This window comes from Bos indicus, chromosome 18 (genome assembly GCF_029378745.1).
Source record: "Bos indicus isolate NIAB-ARS_2022 breed Sahiwal x Tharparkar chromosome 18, NIAB-ARS_B.indTharparkar_mat_pri_1.0, whole genome shotgun sequence".
Lineage (NCBI taxonomy): Eukaryota > Metazoa > Chordata > Mammalia > Artiodactyla > Bovidae > Bos > Bos indicus.
The window spans coordinates 36,081,910-36,103,129 of record NC_091777.1 but is presented as its reverse complement, the minus strand read 5'-3'; the positions used below and the strand labels follow the sequence as shown (position 1 = coordinate 36,103,129).

Genomic DNA, 21,220 nt, shown 5'->3' with positions numbered 1-21,220 from the left:
TAAATACTCCACCAAAATGAGTGTGAAGTAACCAAGCAAAAGGAGGATATATGATATATAGCCAAGAAACAGGTGACGCAATAAAAGGCAAAGGGACTCCTTAAGATGATGCAGAAGAGAGATCTCAGAATGACAGACGTACAACTGCCTAAGCTGTACAACCAGTCCAGGTTTGAGAAATTTAGAAGGCTCTAAGAGAGAAATTTCCAAGAAAATAAAATTGATAGACCAACTAATGTGTCTCAAAGTGTTGAGAAGAGATTCAGGCACCTGGAGGAGACCTTAGGAATGAATTAGTTTAAGTACACAGAACAGTACTTGAACCATGAACTTCCAGATGTTCAAGCTGGATTTAGAAAAGGCAAAGGAACCAGAGATCAAATTGCCAACATCCACTGGATCATAGAAAAAGCCAGAGAGTTCCAGAAAAACATCTACTCCTGCTTTACTGACTATGCCAAAGCCTTTGACTGTGTGGATCACAACAAACTGTGGAAAATTCTTCAAGAGATGGGAATACCAGACCACCTGACCTGCCTCTTAAGAAATCTGTATGCAGGTCAGGAAGCAACAGTTAGAACTGGACATGGAACAATGGACTGCTCCATATCCGGAAAGGAGTACGTCAAGGCTGTATATTGTCACCCTGCTTATTTAACTTATATGCAGAGGACATCATGAGAAACGCTGACTGGATGAAGCACAAGCTGGAATCAAGATTGCCGGGAGAAATATCAATAACCTCAGATATGCAGATAACACCACACTTTTGGCAGAAAGAGAAGAACTAAAGAGCCTCTTGATGAAAGTGAAAGAGGAGAGTGAAAAAGGTGGCTTAAAACTCAACAATCAGAAAACAAAGATCATGGCATCTGGTCCCATCACTTCATAGCAAATAGATGGGGAAACAGTGGGAACAGTGTCAGACTTTATTTTTTCAGGCTCCAAAATCATTGCAGATGGTGACTGCAGCCATGAAATTAAAAGACGCTTGCTCCTTGGAAAGTAAGTTATGACCAATCTAGACAGCATATTAAAAAGCAGAGACATTACTTTGCCAACAAAAGTCTGTCTAGCCAAAGCTTTGGTTTTTCCAGTAGTCACGTATGGATGTGAGAGTTGGACCATAAAGAAAGCTGAGCGCCGAAGATTTGATCCTTTTGAACTGTGGTGTTGGAGAAGGCTCCTGAGAGTCCCTTGAACACTAAGGAGATCCAACCAGTCCATCCTAAAGGAAATCAGTCCTAAATATTCATTGGAAGGACCGATGCTGAAGCTGAAACTCCAATACTTTGGCCACCTGATGCAAAGAACTGACTCACTGGAAAAGACCCTGATGCTGGGAAAGATTGAAGGCAGGAGAAGAAGGGGACAACAGAGGATGAGAAGGTTGGATGGCATCACCGACTCAAAAGACATGAGTATGAGTAAGCACCAGGAGCTGGTGATGGACAAGGAAGCCTGGCGTACTGCAGTCCATGGGGTTGCAGAGAGTCGGACACGACTGAGTCACTGAACTGAACTGAAGTACATAGAACAGTAATGACCACAGGGCTTCCCTGGTGGGCCAGTGGTTAAGAGTCTGCCTACTAATACAGGGGACAACGGGTTTAATCCCTGGTTCGAGAGGATGTCACATGCCATGGAGTAACTAGGCCCATTACCACAACTACTCAGCCCACGGCTCTACAGCTGCAACTACTGAAGCCTGCATGCCCTGGAGCTGGTGCTCTGCAACAAGAAGCCATTGCAATGAGAAGCCCACGCACCTAAGCCAGAGAAAACCCGAGTGCAGCAATGAAGATCCAGCAGAGCCAAAAACTAATTAATTTTAAAAAAGCCTAAATGGGGGACTTAAAGGAGAAAACTACAACGGAGAACACTGCCTTAAAGTCAAATCTACCACTTACTAGCTGTCTTATCTTCATCAGTTTTTCCTGCTCAGCTCCCTCCCTTATTTACCATATCCCAAACCTCTCATCTCTTCAGTCATCTTCTCCATAGTGACCCCTCATTTAGCAAGGGATCTTGACCCTACTTGACAAAGGTAGCAGAAAGCGAGGATCTTCCATAACACCCTCAAAAAAATATATATCTATACAAATTCTACAATCATCTTTTCATTTCCTTCCTCATAAAAAGTGCCTTGTCTCAGATATAAACCTACTCTCCCCACCTCTGATCTAAATTCCATACCCAAGTTCCATCAGCTACCTTCTCTTTTATAACTTCAACCTTCCCCTTCTCTCTTTTTCTTACTCGCTACTCCCCTCAATCTCTTACTTCCTTTAAAAAGCTTCCCTAAGGGCTTCCCTGATGGCCAGTGGTAAAGAATCCTCCTGCTAATGTAGCAGACACAGGTTTGATCCCTGGTCCAGGAGGATCCCACATGCCAAGGAGCAACTAACCCCTTGAGTCACAACTACTAAGCCTGTGCTCCAAAGTCCAGAAACTGCAACTACTGAGCCCATGCGCTGCAATTATTGAAAACTGCGTGCCCTAGAGCCCATGCTCCACAACAAGAGAAGCCACCACAATGAGACAGCTGTGCGATGCAGCTAGAGAGTAGCCCCTACTCTCCACAACTAGAGAAAAGCTGGAGCAGCAATGAAGACCCAGCACAGCTAAATATAAATAATAAATAAGTAATTAAAAAAAAAAAAAAGCTTCCTTGATATGAGTTCTTCTTTAGGGTCTTCTCTCTCTCCTTCCTCTAAAACAATAGCCTCTCATAATGAACAATTCTGCCCTCCTGGAACATTTGATAATGTCTAGAAGCATTTTTGACTGTCATAACTAGAGGGCTACAACTGGCATACAGGGACCAAAAATGCTACTAAAGAACTTACAATACACAACTCAGCACCTCTACTTATTTTTTTGGCTGCACCATGCAACTCATGGGATGTTAGTTCCCCAACCAGGGATCGAACCCGGGCCCCCTGCAATGGAAGCATAAGTACCAAACACTGGACCACCAGGGAATTTCCTCAGCCCCCTTTAAAACAAAGAATTATCTAGTCCAAAATGTCAGTAATGCCAAAGCTGAAAGACTCTGCTCCAGAAACTAAGTTTTTAAAAAGAATAATGTACTGTCACTGTCACCACTTCTTCACTCTTTAACATCATCTGGCTTCAAGTCTCATCCATTCACTGCACCTCTGTTGATCTCCTTGAAGAAACAGATACATCAACCACTCCTCTTTCTTAAAATTCTGTTTGAAAAGCAATGATGAAGATGAAAGCAGAGAATAGAGAAAAATTAATGAAACCGAAACATGATTGTAAGAGAAGACCAAGTGAATTAAAAACTTACGGTCACACAAAATCCTGTATGTGACTCTTTACAGAAGATTTATTAACTGCCAAATATCAAGAAGAACCAAAACATCTTTCAACAGGTAAGTAGATAAACTAACTGTGATACATCCATACAATGGAATACTTTACAGTGATAAAAAGGAACTAAATATTTCTTCATACAATGACATGAATGAATCTTAAATGCTTTTTGCAAAGTGAATGAAACCAGACACAAAGGAAAGAAGGAGTGGGTGAATTTTTAAAATAACGCATCTGTTTTTTATGGTATTCAGGTAAGGAATAAGTAACTCTATGCATTTGCCAAAACCCAAAGAACTGTACATCACAAAGAATGAAACTTTAACCTATGCAAATTTTAAAAAATCAACAAGGAGTTTGGGGAATTCCAGGATGGAATGCATACAATGCAAAAAGAATGTACTGTTTTACAAGCGTATGATATAATCTCAAAAAGTATCCAGAATATATAAAGAATTCTTAAGACTCAACAACAAGTAGACAAACAACCCTATTTAAAAATGGAAATATATTTAGGACTTGAATATACATTTCAGCAAAGAAGATGTAAAAGTAGCCAGTAAACACATGAAAAGATGCTCAACATAATTAGTAATTAAAGAAATGAAAATCAAAAGCACACTGAGAAAACACAATGGAAAAATAACAAGTATTAGCAAGGATGTAGAGAAACTGGAACTCTCATACACTGCTAACAGGAATATAAAATGGTGCAGCTCTTTTAAAAATAGTTTGGTGTTCCTCAAAAGGTTAGACATAGAATTTTATGATCCAGCAATTCCACTCTCAGGTATATGCCCAAGAGAAATGAAAACAAAGGTCTCACACAAACTCTGTACATGAATATTCATAACAACACTTACAATAACATCAAAAAATATTAACTACATAAGGATAAATCAGACAAAAAATGTATAAGACTTGTACACGAGAAACTCCAAACTGTTGTTAAAATTAAATAATAGCAATATAATAAAATAATAAAGATATTTAATAAAATAAATGAAGAGAGACATTTGTGGATTTAAAGACTCAATACTGATATTTGTTCTCCTGAAACTGGTCTATAGATTCAACATAATCCTAGTTAAAATTTTACTAGGCATTTTTGTAGAAGATGGCAAGCAGATTCTAAAATTTATACGGATAGGTAGAAGGTTTAGAAGAGCCAAAACAATCTAGAAAAGAACAAATTTGGAAAAAATGACTATCTGATTTCAAGAGTATTATAAAGGTACAGAAATGACAGTATAGTAATGGTAAAGGACAGACACACAGCTTAACACAGAACAGAGTCCAAAAATAAGCTCATACATATATGGTCAACTGAGTTTTCAAAAAAGTTCAAAGGCAATGCAGTGGGGGAAAGGACAGCTTTATCAAGAAATAGGGCTGGAAGAACTGGACATCCATATGCAAAAACAGTGAGCTTCGGTCCATACCTCACACCACACACACAAAAAATTAATAGATAGATCAAAATAGATCACAGACCTAAATACGATACCCCAACTATAAAACTTCCAAAAGAAAACCTCGGAGAGAATCTTTGTGAACTCAGGTTAGGCAAAGATTTCTTTTTTTCCTTGCAATTTATTTTATTTCTTTTAAAAGTGAAGTGATGTCACTCAGTCGTGTCCGACTCTTTGCGACCCCGTGGAGTGTAGCCTACCAGGCTTCTCTGTCCATGTGATTCTCCAGGCAAGAATACTGGAGTGGGTTACCATTTCCTTCTCCAGAGGATCTTCCCGACCCAGGGATCGAACCCAGGTCTCCCACATTGGAGGCAGACACTTTAACCTCTGAGCCACCAAGGAAGCCTATATTCCCCATGTTGTACAATATATAATTGTAGCTTATTTTCTATCTAATATTTTTTACCTGTCAATGCTCTACCCTTCTATTGCCCCTCTTCCTTTCCCTCTCTCCACTGTTAACTACTAGTTTCTTCTCTATGAGGTCTGCTTCTTTTTTGTTATATAGGTTAGGCACAATTTCTCAGCTATAATATCAAAAGTATAATCCATAAAGGAACAAATGTCATCAAAACTAAAAACCTCTGCAAAGGACAGTTAATGAAAAGACAAGCCACAGATTAGGAGAAACTCTTGTAAAGCATACATCTGATAAAGACTTGTGTTTAAAAAAAGACTTCTCAAAACTCAACAATAAAAAACAATTTAAAGGATGCAAAGACTTGAACAGACACTTGACCAAAAAATTATACACGGATGATTTAAAAAGATGCTTAATAGTGTAGTCCTTTAGGGGTATATCAATTAAAACCACAATAAGATGTCATTACACACACATCAGAATGGCTCAAAAGGTTAAACACTGTATGACTCAATTTATGTAACATTTTCTACACACATAGACACACAGACAGTGTGTGTAAAAATGGGAACAAGTGAATAAGTCTGGTGGATTGCAGCAATGTCATTTTCCTGGTCTTGATATTATACTATAGTTTTGCAAGAGTTTATCATTAGAAGAAACTGAGTAAAGGATACTCAGAAACTCCCTCTATTTTTTGCAACACTCTGTGAATCTACAATTATTTTGAAATAAAAAGCTTTTTTAAGTATGCAAAAGATTTAAATGACACTTCACCAAAAAAGACATACAGATGGCGAAAAAGCACATAAAAATATGTTCAACAGCATTTAGTCGTTAGGGAAATATAAAAAGACAAGGAAATACTTCTATGCACCTATTAGAACTAAAACTACAATTCAGACATTGGTGAAAATGTGGAAATGTACATTTCCACTGCTAGTAAGGTTTGTGAAATGATACATCCAGTTTGGAAAACAGTTTATCAGTTTCTCAAAAAGTTAAACTTACACCTACGATATGACCAACCACAGATTTAAGGGTAAAGGAAATAAGTGCCCACACAAAGACTTATACATAACGTTCATAAGTTTTATTTGTAAGCCAAAACAATCCAAAAGTCCATCAAGAGGTGAACAGATAAACAAATTGTGGGATATGCATAGAATGGAAACTATTCTCCAGTAAGAATGAATGACCTATTGATATGCTCACTAACATGGGTGAATCTCAAAATAACAATGCCAAATGAAAGAAACTAGAACAACAACAACAAAAAACCAAAACTATATACTTCATGATTCCATTTATATGTTTTCTATAGTGATTTCAGTGGCTGTCTGGGAAAAGGGGAAAGGTGAGGGTGTGGGAATGATGACAAAGCATACAAGGAAATTTTCGGAGGTGATGGATATGTTCACCATCTTTAATGTGATGAAATTTTCATAGGTACACATGTGTCAAAACACATCAAATAGCACAATTCAAATAAATAGTTTATTATTGAAGGAGATCAGAATATGCTATTCCAAAATATGCTACTTTGGCATAAGGATTATTTGAGCTGAAGTCAACTGAAAAATAGCAAACAGGAAAACCTCTCTATCCTCTCTCTCCCTTTCTGCCCAAAAGCTGGGCATAAATTTCCCTTTGTAAAGGTGTTCCCCTCTCCCATACCACGAAGAGAACTACTCTTAACTGCACAACAAATCTTACAAAAACAACATTTATAATACATTTCCTAGTCACCTTCCCATAATGTAAACCCCACCAAAAGCCCAAACCCCTTTTTTACTTCATCTAGTCTCTTCTCCATATTTTTCCACTCTTTGATAAAACAGTATATAAGCCTCCCAGACTTTTCACAGTGCCTGGTATATTTTATTAAAATAAATCACTTTCCCCCTTCCTATTTCCAAATCTGCTTCTCCTATCACAATTGACCCAAATTAGAAAAAAAGAAATAATCCTAGTCTCTTTCCTCTCTTTATTCAGCTGATACCAGGTCCTTTTGATTGCTTTCCCCTAAATCTATCTCAGCGTCATTCCCAACTTGCCATCTCTACACCTCTGCCCATTTCATTTCTCAGACACAACACCGCTTTTGCCTCCATTCCTGCCTTATTCAGTCCATTATCCGCAGTGTAGCAGAGAGATTTAAGTCATAAATCTGACATTCTTGTCCAGCTTGGAATTCTTTGACAGCTCCCTGTCTTCAGTCTAAAATCCAGCTCCTTAATACAGCACAACAGGCTCTCCTTTTCCAGCCACATCTGGATACTACAGCCTCATCTTCCAACAAGAAAGGACCACACTAACTTGTGTTTTTGGAAGTGTACTTCCTGCCCTATCTAGGCAAATAAACCTATTGGATTCAGCTTAACTTTAACTTCTGTGACCTCTCCAAGTTAAACTGTCATTTATGTTCTCAGAGGGCCTTCTCTGTACCTGTATTACTGCTGTATTTAGTATACATCCACTCCAATAAACTGAATCATATTCATACGTAATAATATTGACACAGTAAGCTATATTAAAAGACTGAACATTTTAGTATATTCACTCAGCTAATGATCTAGAGGTCCCTTCCCACTCAGTTACTCTGAGATCTTATACAACATCCCTGTCTGGTTTCTACTTTCTCTTCCCCATGCATATCCTTTTGTTTTATCTTTTAACAAGTGTTAGTTATTTTTAGACTAGCTTTAAAGATAAAGGATGAAATAAAATACTTTTAAAAGCATTTATGAAGAATTCCCTTGGGATCCAGTGGTTAGGACTCTGCACTTTCACTGCCAAGGGCCAAGGTTCAATCCCTGGTCAGGGAACTAAGATCCTGCAAGTCACAAGGCAAGACCAAAAGACAGACAGACAGCTAGATAGATATCTACACAGACAGATCAGGTAAATACATAAAGCATGTAAAAAATACTTTACTATGTCTATTTTTAAAAATTGGGATTGGTTTAGAAAGATGGTTCTGATGAAGTTATTTGCAAGGCAACAATGGAGAAACAGACGTAGAGAACAGACTTATAGACATGAGAAGAGGAGAGGTATGGAGATGTATGGAGAGAATAACATGAAAATTTACACTTATCATATGTAAAATAGATAGCCAATGGGAATTTGCTGTATGTCTCAGGGAACTCAAACAGGGGCTCTGTATCAACCTAAAGAGGTGGGATGGGAAGGGAGGCTCAAGAGGGAAGGGACATACATCTATAGCTGATTCATGCTGATGTTTGACAGAAAACAACAAAATTTTGTGAAGCAATTATCCTTCAATTAAAAAATAAATAAAAATTTTTTAAAACTGGGATTGGTTCAACTAGAAGGTTCTTTCCTTATGTTTCTGTATGTCTGCAAGACCATTTGATTCCATTTGTACCATACAAGGAACATGATTTGGTGCCTCATATATGCCATCCACCAGATACCAAGCCCACTAGAAACTTACTAGCCATACTTCATCCTCTTTCCCTGCACTTATATAGGCTCCCCTGTCTACCAGAAGAACTTTGACAAAGCAAGAAACTCAAGTGCCAGTAAAAGTAATTGCAAAGGAAAAGTCACATCTACATTTTAAAGTTCCTCAACTGCTAGCATACTGTGGATAGAAAAAGCAGAGGATTATTTTGGAGGATCTCAAACCTTCTGCCCCCAGCATCCGTTTCCTCCTAACAGGTTTTCTGCCATGTATCCACTCTTCTCCTGTGCAGCCTTGTACTTCAGGGAAAGCCAATCACCTCCTCAGGCCAAGGGATGGGCCTGGTTGGCTAAGAATAATTCCATTTGTCTTTACTAGTTACTAATTTAGGAAAGGGAATGTAACCCAATTTTGGTCAATGAAATGAGAGGTTATATTTGCTTTAGACTTCTGGAAAAATCCGTCCTCATGCTTAAAAAGAAGCATGTGAGGTCAGTGTTTGTGTCTCTTCCCCTGCCCTCACCAAATGTCAACCCCAAACATACCTATTTTGCATATGTTTAAACTAGAAAATAAAAAGCACTACTATTTCCTCTAAACAGTGATCAGATGATAAAAAGTCAAACCAAGTTTCAAAACAATGATCAGTCAACATGTACCAGGTAACATAACAAAAGAACCTTCTTGCTTTTGCTCTGAAAGGAGAGTTCTGGTTAGAGTCATAAGAGTGTATGTAAAAAGAAATAGGTAGTAGACAAAGAGAAGCCCAAAGGCAGTACTGATCTTGGGAGATAAGATTAAGTGGCAGATGGCACACTGATCAAAACATCAAGGCAAAAATGTGTGTCAGCACTAGCGGCTATAGAAGGTAGAGCAGTTTCACTTCAGTTCTAAATTCAACCAAAGTTAAGTAGTACTTATGTATCTGCTGAAACATTTGAAAGCAAAATGTTTAAATTAAAAAAAAAAAAACTATCTTAACTAGTAATTTAGCATTTTTAAAATTTTGAACTTTTGTCTAATTTAGGTTTAGGGTAATTTTCATGACAAATCTAAAAGTGTTTTAAATTTTAAGAAGTGCATAATTGGCCTGCAAAGGCCACAAGCCAGACCCTAATTAGGACAACTTGGGAGAGAATTACCAAAGAGAAAGACGAAATCCTCACTACTTAAAACCTACAAAGTATGACTTCTCGACCTCCAGATCCATAAGGAAGGAAAGAAATCCAAGAGAGCCAAATTTTGGCTGAGCATGGTTAGCTGCGTGGTACCCTTTATTGGTCTGGCTGTACTACAGCTACCATTTAAAAATGTCTAGAGCAGGCATGAGCAAGAGGCATTCCTCAAGTGGCCACTCTGAGCCCAAAGCAGAAAGTCTAGTCACAGGCACATAGGTAACTCTGCCTCAGGTACGTTTGATTCCATGTGCTCATCATGAGTCCTGGTTTTACCAAAGGGAAAACTATTTCTGTACTTGAACTCTTTCTGGGGTAGAGAGGCAAGGGAAATACCAGAAAGAGCCCAAGTCAGAAAACCAGGGTTCAAATCCCAACCCTTCTACTTTCTAGATGGTCAAATCTACCTTCATTTATGCTTCCTCAGGTAAAATGGAAATAGTACCTACCTCTTCAGGTTATCATAAGACTTAGAAATAATATATATATAAATAATTTGCATATAATAGTACTCAATAAAGTTGGGTTAAGTATTTACTTAACACCACATACAAAAAAACAGAAGCTACAAAAATGATGAAAATTACAGGCTAGGCAAAAAAAGTTCAGGATTTTCAAGTAGAAATTAAGCAATTTACTAAAGAAAAACAAAAACTAGGAGCCAGAGATCCCAGGCCTCTGTTTTGTAACTAACTAGTTAAATGACCCTGGACAAGCCAACTTGAACCTACGTTTCCTCTCTTATAAAATGAAAGAATAAAATGAGCCTGAAATTATTCTGTCCTTTTTGGCAGTGTCACTCAACTAGCAATGGATATGAATTTAGAACCCAGACCTAGTTCAATACTACCTCAAAATAACGTTTCTAAACTGTATCACAAAAGAGACTATGAAACAATATGTGGCTGGCAGAGGCAGTTCGGACAAATAGGTAGAAAGAAAGATTTCATACTGGGCCTGAAACGAGATGATAATAATTTATAAAATTAATATTAATAAAGAGAATGTTATATTAATGTATAGAGTAAGGGATATAAAAAAGGTAAAGCACAGTAAGGAAAACCAGTTTAGAGGCAGGTTATAGACAGAAGGGAGCAGGAATCAAAGATAATTTTAGCTGTGACTTTTAAAATTGAATTAGGGAATAAAATATGAAGAGAAAACTACATAAATCCAAATAGAAGCTGACAAGACTTGAGTTAGAACAAAGAGCGGAGAGAAAGGGGGAGATATAACTCATTTTCAGGAAGTGGCAAAATTCAGCAATAAAAATACAGCAATATGCTGTATATAAAATAAAAAGACAGCAATATGCTAATTCAACAAAAAAATAATGTAAATCAGTAGAGCTGATTTACAATGCTGTGCCAATCTTACACCAAAATGACTCAGTGTTACATACATATACATTCTTTTTTAAATATTCTTTTCCATTATGATTGTTCCCAGGAGACTGGATATAGTTATATAGTACGGCCTTGTAGTTTATCCATTCTAAATATAATAGTTTGCATCTACCAACCCCAAATCCCCAGTCCATCCTTCTCCCTCCTCTCCCCCTTGACGACCATGACAACCACAATAAAAAATATTTTTTTGTATTGTATTAAAGAACTACAGACATAGGAAATATGGCTTGAATAATAATAACTTGTCAATGACCTACCAGTTTTAATATAATCAGAAATATGAAACCATCTTTTAGAGCTCAGTTTTTCAAACTGAAGGTAGTTACCTACTAGTGAGACATGACCAACAATGTTTTAAAATTAACGAAAAAGAAAATATGAAAGTAATGCCAGAATAAAGGTAAATGCTACTTTATTGACACTTCCGTCTCAGTTTTCTTTGTTTAAACAAGTATCTGTTTGCTGGCTCAAAACAAAATTTATTACTCTGCATCATGGTCTAAAGGTTTTGAAACTCTCTATTATAGAAATTTTCAAACATAAAGTAGTGAATACAGTATAATTAGTCCCCATATATTTATCATGTAACTTCAACAATTTCTGAACGTCATTCTTCACTGAACCTTTACTGAAAGGAAGTGAAAACTATAAGGAAATGTTGCTGGCAGAGGAAATATCAAGTTTCCTTAAAATGCTTATACAACAATAAAAAATTAAAAAGTAACTTTTAAAAAATAATTTCATTTATTTATTTACGTTACACTGGGTCTTCACTATGGTGTGCAGAGCACGCGTGGGCTTCAGTAGTTGTGGTGCACAGGCTTAGTTGCCCAGTGGCATGTGGAATCTTCCTGGACCAGGGATCGAACCTGTGTCCCCTGCATTGGCAGGTGGATTCTTAACCACTGGATTACCAGGGAAGTCCCTAAAAAGTAACATTTAAATACAACTTTCTATATTTTCCCCAAAGACCTTCTTTATACAAAGGACAAGGTTAAAACTTATATTCCTTTAGAATTCAGTATGATTCATAAATGGCAAAACCTAAGATAAAAATTTCAAATCTTCTTTGCTCTGAAAGGTACACAATCAAAAGAATTTATATGTGCATTATTTTTGTGAATTAATCTCTACTAATTACATATAGGGCTTCCCTTGTGGCTCAGATGGTAAAGAATCCGCCTGCAATGCAGGAGACCTGGGTTCAATCCCTGGGTTGGGAAGATTCCCTGGAGAAGGGAAAGACTACCCACTAAGATTTAAAATCTAGTCTTAAAATTAAGATCAAGTTATCTAGTTTCATTTCATAATAAATTTAAAACTTTAAGAGATTAACAATACTTAATAAGTATTAGACTGATGGATATAAGCAACATGGTCAAATATTAAAACTTTTCAAACATTAAAAAACTTTTAAATTTCAAGCCATTAAATCATTAAACATTAAGTGAATTTTTCTGATCCCATGTAGTTACTTAGAAAATATTTTAGAAAAACTACTTAGAAAAACTAAAAAATACCTACTCAAAAGCACATCACAAGATCAGTTTCCTTCCTATTTATGTACACCACCAACATCCCACTGCTAATTCTACCCAAAGAGAGAAATGGGTTTTGGAAATCAGACATACCACAACTAGCTTTTGTTAAGCCAGTTTTCAAAAAAAAGTACATGCCACAGCAAATTCTATCAACTTCACAATGCTACTTTTTAAGTGAATATTCTTATCCTAATAGAGAGCCTTGAAGAGTTTGTCATTTTAAAACTTTCTATTATAGAAATTTTAAAACATACATAAAAATACAGAATATTATAATGAATTCCCATATATCCATCATCTAGCTTCAACAATTTCTGAATTTCATATTTTTCCTGAATGCTATTTTTTTAATTTAAAAATACTTTTATTTTAAACTAATATTGAAAAATATTTACATTTAAGTATGACTCACAAACTGTCCAATAAAAGTGTTCTGGCCGATGATGTAAAAATGTTTTTAGAAATATTTTTACATGTGACATAAATCAACATTATTTAAAAAAAGTTATAATTTCAAAGCTCACATAATCCTATTTTCAAATTAAACAGCAAAGATGATAAAAATTTAATACAAAATTAAGAAATATAAAAATTTTAAGACACTGAAAATAGATTTTAAAACATTAAAAATCTCACCCACTTCTGAAACATAAGACAAATAGAAACTATACATTTTGTTAAGAAAATGAAACCGTCGAGTGACTTTTCCAGTGTACCTGAGATTTTCAGGTTTTCATAAAGACGCACTTTCCTTACACACAGGAATATCAATATGTTAATTAGAACTGTCCCAACAACTAAAGTTCAGCTATCAATTCATAGACAATTCATAGCATATTCTGCTTACATCTTACAGATCCAATTGTTCCTGTCTTCTCAAGTCCACTGAATTCATGCAAACAGGTGAGACTCATGCTATATAATTTATAAACATTACCAGAAATATTGAAATACATGCAGACTCATGCTATGTATGAGCTAAAATTATGGCTGTTAAAAAAGCTTGCTACTGCTTGTGACTCTCCTAAGCCTCCCTGAACAAATTTACTCCTCTTAAATTCCACTGTTACTTGAACCTCATATGGCATGCCTGGGCAAATTTGATGACTTGGATTTTGTTTTAGAAGCCAGGCTTACTGCCAAGTCTGCTGTGTCTACTCCCCTGACCCACTAGAACAGCTTTAGACAACACCTTCCTTATTTATGTTACTGCTGTGAGCAGTCAAACCACTGCTTTCTATCAAATGAGGCTCAACTAACTCAGGTTTCCTATCTCTTAGCAGTAATGCAATCGACTTCAATGTATTCTGGCTTCCTCAATCCCACCTCTTATTTAATATAAAACATCACCATACTGAATCACATACTAAGAAGGTAAGTAAAAGATACATTAAACTTCACAATCAGTAACACAACTCATTATCTTCTCTTAAAATGTTTCCATTTTATATATTAGTATTTATCATTTTTTCTGAAGAACAATGAACTCCACATTTTCTTACCAAAAATGTCTTCATGATCACACTTCATTGAAAAAATAAACGCAGAGCAAGACTCAAAAGCAAAGTCTGGGATATAATTCAGTAAAAATACATACAATAATTTTAGGCAAAGTTCATTGGTTTCTACCAAAGGCAAGTCATAATAATAAGTTAATTCTACAACTTATCTTAATATTTCAAATGCCCTTAAATACTTAAGTTTCAGGCCTTACTAGACCCTCCCCGCAGTGTCTTGGCAATATACACAATACCCAAGTTTTAATTTTTATATCATCTAATAAAATTACTATAGTATTATCTCTGGTAATAGTTTAGAATATATGCCAAAATAACCTTTCCGTACTGGCAAATCCCACTGACAGAGGAACCTGACAGGTTACAGTCCATGAGGTAGTAAAAGAGTTGGACACAACTGAGCAACTAAAGACTTTTGAGAGTCCCTTGGACTGCAAGGTGATCTAACCAGTCCATCCTAAAGGAGATCAGTCCTGAGTGTTCATCGGAAGGACTGATTTGAAACTGAATCTCCAATACTTTGGCCACCTGATGTGAAGAGCTGACTCATTGGAAAAGATCCTGATGCTGGGAAAGATTGAAGGCAGGAGGAGAAGCGGACAACAGAGGATGAGATGGTTGGATGGCATCACTGACTCAATGGACATAAGTTTGGGTAAACTCCAGGAGTTGGTGATGGACAGGGAAGCCTGGCGTGCTTCGGTCCATGGGGTCACAAAGAGTCGGACACAACTGAGCGACTGAACTGAACTGAGCAACTATAAACAACAACAAAAACAATCAGCAAATGGGAAAATCTAAGAAAGCACAGGTATAGCAATGCTCTTACAATGATAAAGTTTTAACAAAACAACTAAAATGTTTTCCTTAATTTTCCCCCATACTCACTAAAACACAGTTAATTCACTAATCTCCGTCACAAAATTCTGCTAATACCCTCAGGAGTATTGTCTATGTCTATCAGGAAAAATGTCAAGGAAACAGAATATTATTTTTCCAAGTGAAATGGTGAAGCGTTTATCATTGACTCAATCACCAAATACATATTCTCACTGCATTCAAGTCTAAGGGAAAAGCTGACCGATGGTATGAAAGTAACGTTCAGCAGTAATCAAATCTTCCTTTATAGTATCTAATGTGCTGTATAAACACACCATTAATTTCTACAGGAAACCATACACGCAACTTCCCTTTTTCATACTGATTTAAATATCCAATTATACTTAGTATGGTCAGTAAAGCAACCATCCTTCACACCATACTGAGTTAGTGACAATGTAATTCAAGTAAGCAGAAAAATGTAATTAAAACCAAGTGACCTTCAGTGCACATATTTAGTAAGATATGAGAAAGGAGGTAACATTGAAAACAGGAATAGAATTAAAAGGAAAAAATAAAAATATTTAAGACAAATATTCCAACTCATTTAGTAAGGTTTAAAAGACTGGATCTCTCATCTGCCCTTACTCTCTCTCAATATTTTAGTTTACTATAGAAAAAAGGTCTAGAAAATAGGAGGAAATAAAAAAATAATCAATCATCAATTTTCAGGTGTTTTTTAAAAAATCTTACCATTTTGAAAAAAAATTACCACCACTTACTGAGTATCACTGGGCCAAGGACTGTGCTAAGACCTTTAAATACATTATCTCATTTAAAACAAGAGAAACAAAAACAGAGTACAAATTTTAATAAAAACAAAAAAGTGAGAAAATGAAATTATCTAAAAGACAGTAAATTATAAAGAATACATGAATCAGATGTCCAAGCACTAAACAAAGTCAAACACTACAGATTAAAGATTAGGACAATGATCTAGAAAAAGTTTCTCAAATTCATTTTTTAATTTTTATTAAAAAAAATTTCCCCTCAACTTTATGTGTGAAAAAGCTGCATATTAAAGTGGTATCTGACAAAACTACACTTACCATAAAGTAAATTTCTAACAAAAATACATATTCCATCTATTTCTCTCCTTTTAAAAACGAACAACAGATAAAATACAACACACCTACAGCACACCCTCCTCCCAGTGACTCTCCTCTGGGACTAGAAAGTCCAAGTTTACTAGCGAACAAATCCTAAGAATGAAACTTTAAATCTGAAACATAAAGATTATTACAACATCTAACTAATATATATCAATACACTAAAATAGAGCACCAGAAGCTACCCTTCATGATGGGAAATAATATTAGCGAAATACATTAAACACCAATTTAAAATTTTCTATTTACTCATGAGGTATATCTTCATTTTCAAACTAGGTATTAAAGTAAAGGATATGTGAACATAGTATTTTGATTCACTTTTAACTGGAAAAATGTCAGTTAACCCTGTCCTCATATTTTAAAAAAAAAAAGCTAAAGACTCTAGAATCTTAAATTTTCTTTAATGGAAAAAAAATCTCAAAATACCTTGGTAAGTAATAAACTTAAGTCAGTCACAATGTATTGACTTTATCCAGTGTCAAATCATCTCATTTGTATTTTACCAGCTTGCTTAGGATATTCACTAAATTCAGCTTCTTGCCTTGTCCTCAGTCTCCATCCACTATCCTCTCCACCTCCAAATATTTTTTAAAATCTTCTGTATGGAAATTTAGATACGACACAAGTACTCTCAAGCCTTTAGAGAGAAGGAAAACCTGGAACCCAAAATGACCAAGATCTGCCATCTTATGGTATTGACCAATAAAAAGTCAAAGAACTAAGACAAGTCTCATAAACTTCCCTTACCACACACAAAAAAGAAAAAACAACTGACTCAAAACTTAAGTGGTACTTTTTCCTTAACTGAACAAATACTGGGTGCCTACTATGTTAAAGGCACTGTGCTAGGCATCTATAAACAAGATACCAATATTATCCCTGCCCTCGTGGAATGTTCCACTTCACTGAGGAAGAGAACTCAGACACAAGCAAACTCACTGACACGACCCAATACTGATCTGAATTCTAGTAAGCAATTTTACTCTCATGGCCCACCTTACTGCATATTATCATCTTAAAAGGATGTTAGTTAATCCACTTAGTCCTTCAAACTACACACTCTTAATTATGCTTAATAAAATGAAACTTTGAACTTCAAAATGAAATTTTGAACTTCCCTGGTGCTCCAGTGACTAAGACTGCACTTCCCATGCAGGTGCCTGAGTTCAATCCTGAGTTAGAGAGCTAGAATCCCATATGCCTCAACTAACACACAGCACAGCCTAATAAATAAATAAATATTTTTTAATGAAAATTAATATGACAAATAACTTTGAAACCTTAATTTTGAACATTTAACACATCATTTTCAAAAGAATTTAAAAATTAGCTAGTGGGTGTTCATAGCAGCACTATTTACAACTGCCAAAAAGTAGAAAAAAACTCATGTCCATCAATGGATGAATAGATAAAGAAATCGGAATAAATATACGATAGAATATAATTCAGTCATAAAAAGGAACAAAATACTGCTATGTTCTATAGCGCGGATGAACCACAAAAACACTGCACTAAGTGAAAGAAGACAGACACTAAAGGTCATATATGTATGATTCCATTTATATAAAATATCCAGAATAGGTAAACCCATAGAGACAGATCCCAGATTAAGAGACTGGGCTGCCAGGGACTGGGAGGGGGCAAGGGAGAAAGAAAAGCAACTGCTTAATGGGTTTGGGGTTTCCTTTTAGGGTGATGAAAATGTTTTGAAACTAGATAGATGTGGTTGCACAATGCTGTGACTGCACTAAATGCCACTGAATCATTCAATTAAAAATGGTTTGTGTCATGTGTATTTTACCTTAAGTTTTTAAGACTTAAAAAAAATAGCTACTAGACTACTTTAAAAGGGACGTTTTATCACAAATAAAACTGCTCAAGTTTAACTCTGGGAAAACCAGTTATTAATCAAGTTTCAAATCTTAACTTCTTCTAGACCCATTTTGATTTTGACCCATATCAAAATGTTTTTTAGAGGACTTATGGCAAAAATCATTCCTTAAAAAGCTGTTTTCATAGCTTGTAAATGTTAATGTTTGAGATGTACATACAATTCCAACTACATGATGATTCTCCTTTATTACATGTTTGATTAACATCCTTATGGATCATCTGTTTGGTATACCATGTTCTCAATCAAGTTTGTGTCCAATAAAAGTTTGCTGACATCATTAACTATATCATTTTCTATAATGAAAATACTCATTCAAACGATGTATTTTTTTGTTAAACCCCAATAATCTAAGTACAATTCAATGCAACCCTCTCCATAAAAGCCACTTTTCCCGTTTCTACCTCTATCATAAGCTGCACCATTCAGTCAGCCTAGTAGCACAGTTATTTGGGTTATGTGCCTCCATCCCATTTCCCAAGTTCCTTGAGGGGCCTCTCAGTTCTTTCTGCGCCCATCATAACACTACCAAACACCATCCTGAGCATAACAGGTGCTCAAACGATGTCAATGGAATTGAAAAAGACATCTAACATAAAAAAAAACCTAAGAGAACTGATAATACAGTACAAATACTTCGCAGAGATTCTTTATATAATACGTTCTGATACGTTTTTCAATGCAAGCCTACAGAACAGTCTGTTGAACATCAGTATGAACATTAAGTAATTCACCTAACACCCGGAAAGAATAAAGGGGGATTAGTCTTATCCATTTCCCTTTTGAAGTTCGCTTGCATAAGTAATAGGGAAACTGAACTTAATGAACCACAGTATTCCAAACCAGGTCACAGGAGAGTTCCAAGTCCCCAGCCATCCTGTTCCTATTTCCTGATTGGTCTGACCTCCAAGCATTATGGTGCCCAGCCTTTCACGATCTCCTTTAAACTCAATACAGGATCTCCTTCAAAACATCTTCCGAGGTGAGCTTTTTCTGAAAATAAAAACTGACTTCCAGAACTTTCTAGGAGAATTACGGACAAGGCACCCCACTTTTAAAAATGTTCCAAACACTCTGCTGCAATAAAAAAAAGAAAAAAATAGAAACCTGTTTTTCAGAAAAGCCCCGTTATAGTTACACTTCTAATTAAATGTGAGCCATTAACTTGCACAAGTGGAAATTTAACACTACAGCATTACTCTCCTAGCGAAGTATATTTAAATAGACATGAGCACGAATTTTAGAGAGCTCCTGCACTTCCAGAATGCGCATCTTTCAAATGGAGATTGTTTTTAACACTTAGAATAGATGAAAAACCAAGCCTGCTTACACTTCACAGGGACATTTCCTTCACACCACGCTGGCAAAGCAGCGACAACCAGACGCCACCCGGGCAGCGGCCCCGAACCTCGGCCTCCAAACCCCCGGAGTCCAGGTCCCCACTAGTTCGCTTCCAGCCAAGCCCGCAGCCACTTCCAAGTCGCTGCGACTCACACGCCTCCTCAGCGGTTTAAATCCGCTCTTTACTCACCACACACACACACCCACACACACACACACACACGACGTTACCAGACTCGGGACGACCAAGGGACCAGGGAGGGGGCGAGCCCGTGCGAGCGAGAAGAGCTGACGCTCCCCATTCCCGCCCCGCCCGGCACCCACCTGCAGGCCGCGAGCCCGGGGGCGGCGGCGCCGGCGCCCCGTCCTCGCCAAAGACGAGTTTAAAGTCGAGCTCGTCGTGGGCGCCACAGTTTGCAGTAGTCATCGGCGTGGCCCGGGGTGCTGCGGCTCCTCCTCAGGCGGCTGCGGCGGCGGCGGCGGCTCCTCAGCGCCGCTTCATGCCGGGCCGCTCCGGCCAGGAGTTCGCGGCTCCGCAGCAAACTTTCCGGGCGGGGACCGCGACGCCGAGCTTTCCGTTCCGAACTCGAAAACTGGCCGCGCGCCGAGCCGCACCACGAGCCGCCGCCACTGGCAGTCGTCGGTGCCCAAGCTGCCACGGTCGCCTTAGACGATATTCCCCGCCCCCCCAAAAGCCGCCGCCACCCGCGCGCTCCCGCGCCGTAACGCGCGCCAGGCCCCGCCCCCTACCGCGCGCCCGTCTGACCCGGCAGCCCATAGGCCACTGGCGCCGCGGGCTAGCCCGACGGCCCCGCCCTCTCAACCGGCCTACCGCGTGACTCCCTCTCCCGGAGAAGGAAGCCATGTGATCATGGAGAGTCGGGTAGCCCTGCTACCTCTTGGGAATTGTAGTTTGGCCTCTACTCCATCACCTCCAGACCCGGTACCAGAGTGTGGGGTCCATAGCCCTCTAATTAGATTGAGGGGCCCACTACCGGCCAATCAGAGATCCCCTTCCTTCTTGGGTGGAGCCCTAGCTGGGGAAGGGGCGCTAAGAGCCTTGGGGTTAAAGGTGCGGTGACTGGCGGCTGCAGAGTTACTTCTGCTGGCTGAGTTTTGGGAAAGCAACAGCGCTGGGGAGGGTTATGTGGCTATCACTCACACCCTCATCTCTTCACCCCAACCTTAATGGCGGAGTCTCCAGAGGGCGGGGACTGGGTTGGCCTTCCAGCTAAGCAAGAGCGGAGCGGGAGAAGCCCTGGGTTGCGCGACGATCCTCAAGCCTGAGTTACCCGTCGCTGCAGACCCACCCCTGAGGGGCGGAGCCCGCGCTTCGCCGACTGAGTCTTTGTCTACCCCCGCCAGCCCGCCTAGCAGCTGCTCTCTCGAGGACAGTCGGCACATTCGAGACCTTGGCGAAGGTCTAGGAGCAGGGTCTGTCCCCTGCTGTGTCAGGCTAATGGAATGGGAAAGCCCATCGTGAACTCACGCCACTGTAAGGGCTCTTGTGACCTCTGCATCCCGATGCACATCCATTAAGCGGGAGTAACTGTACTACCCAAACTGAGTGGCTGTTGGTGGGAAGGAAGTGACAGTGTATCAACAGTTTTCAAACTCTCGGCCCCTCCCCAGCGGGCCAGTCTTCCCCCGAGACAACCTAACGCCTCCTCCTGGAGCCTGGGGTGGAGGCTGTGCCCAGGGACGCTGAGCCTGGCTTGTTTACTTGGGACTCCTCCAAGGCACAGGG

At 38.3% G+C, this 21,220-nt stretch overlaps 1 protein-coding gene across 6 annotated transcripts in view; it reads right to left on the bottom strand.

Moving 5' to 3' along the window:
- NFATC3 (nuclear factor of activated T cells 3) overlaps nucleotides 1-20,175 on the bottom strand; it is a 93,968-nt gene extending 73,793 nt beyond the window's left edge. For 2 of the 6 annotated variants that reach the window (XM_070771941.1, XM_070771940.1), the window contains exon 1: nucleotides 19,798-20,174. In XM_070771941.1, coding sequence (XP_070628042.1) covers nucleotides 19,798-19,900 — 103 coding nt within the window. In that variant the 5' untranslated portion in view covers nucleotides 19,901-20,174. Of the gene's footprint in view, nucleotides 1-13,580; nucleotides 19,436-19,797 lie in introns of those variants that run through there. The other 4 variants (XM_070771939.1, XM_070771938.1, XM_019978622.2 and 1 more) reach the window with 4 other exon arrangements.
- Nucleotides 20,176-21,220: the final 1,045 nt, after the last annotated feature.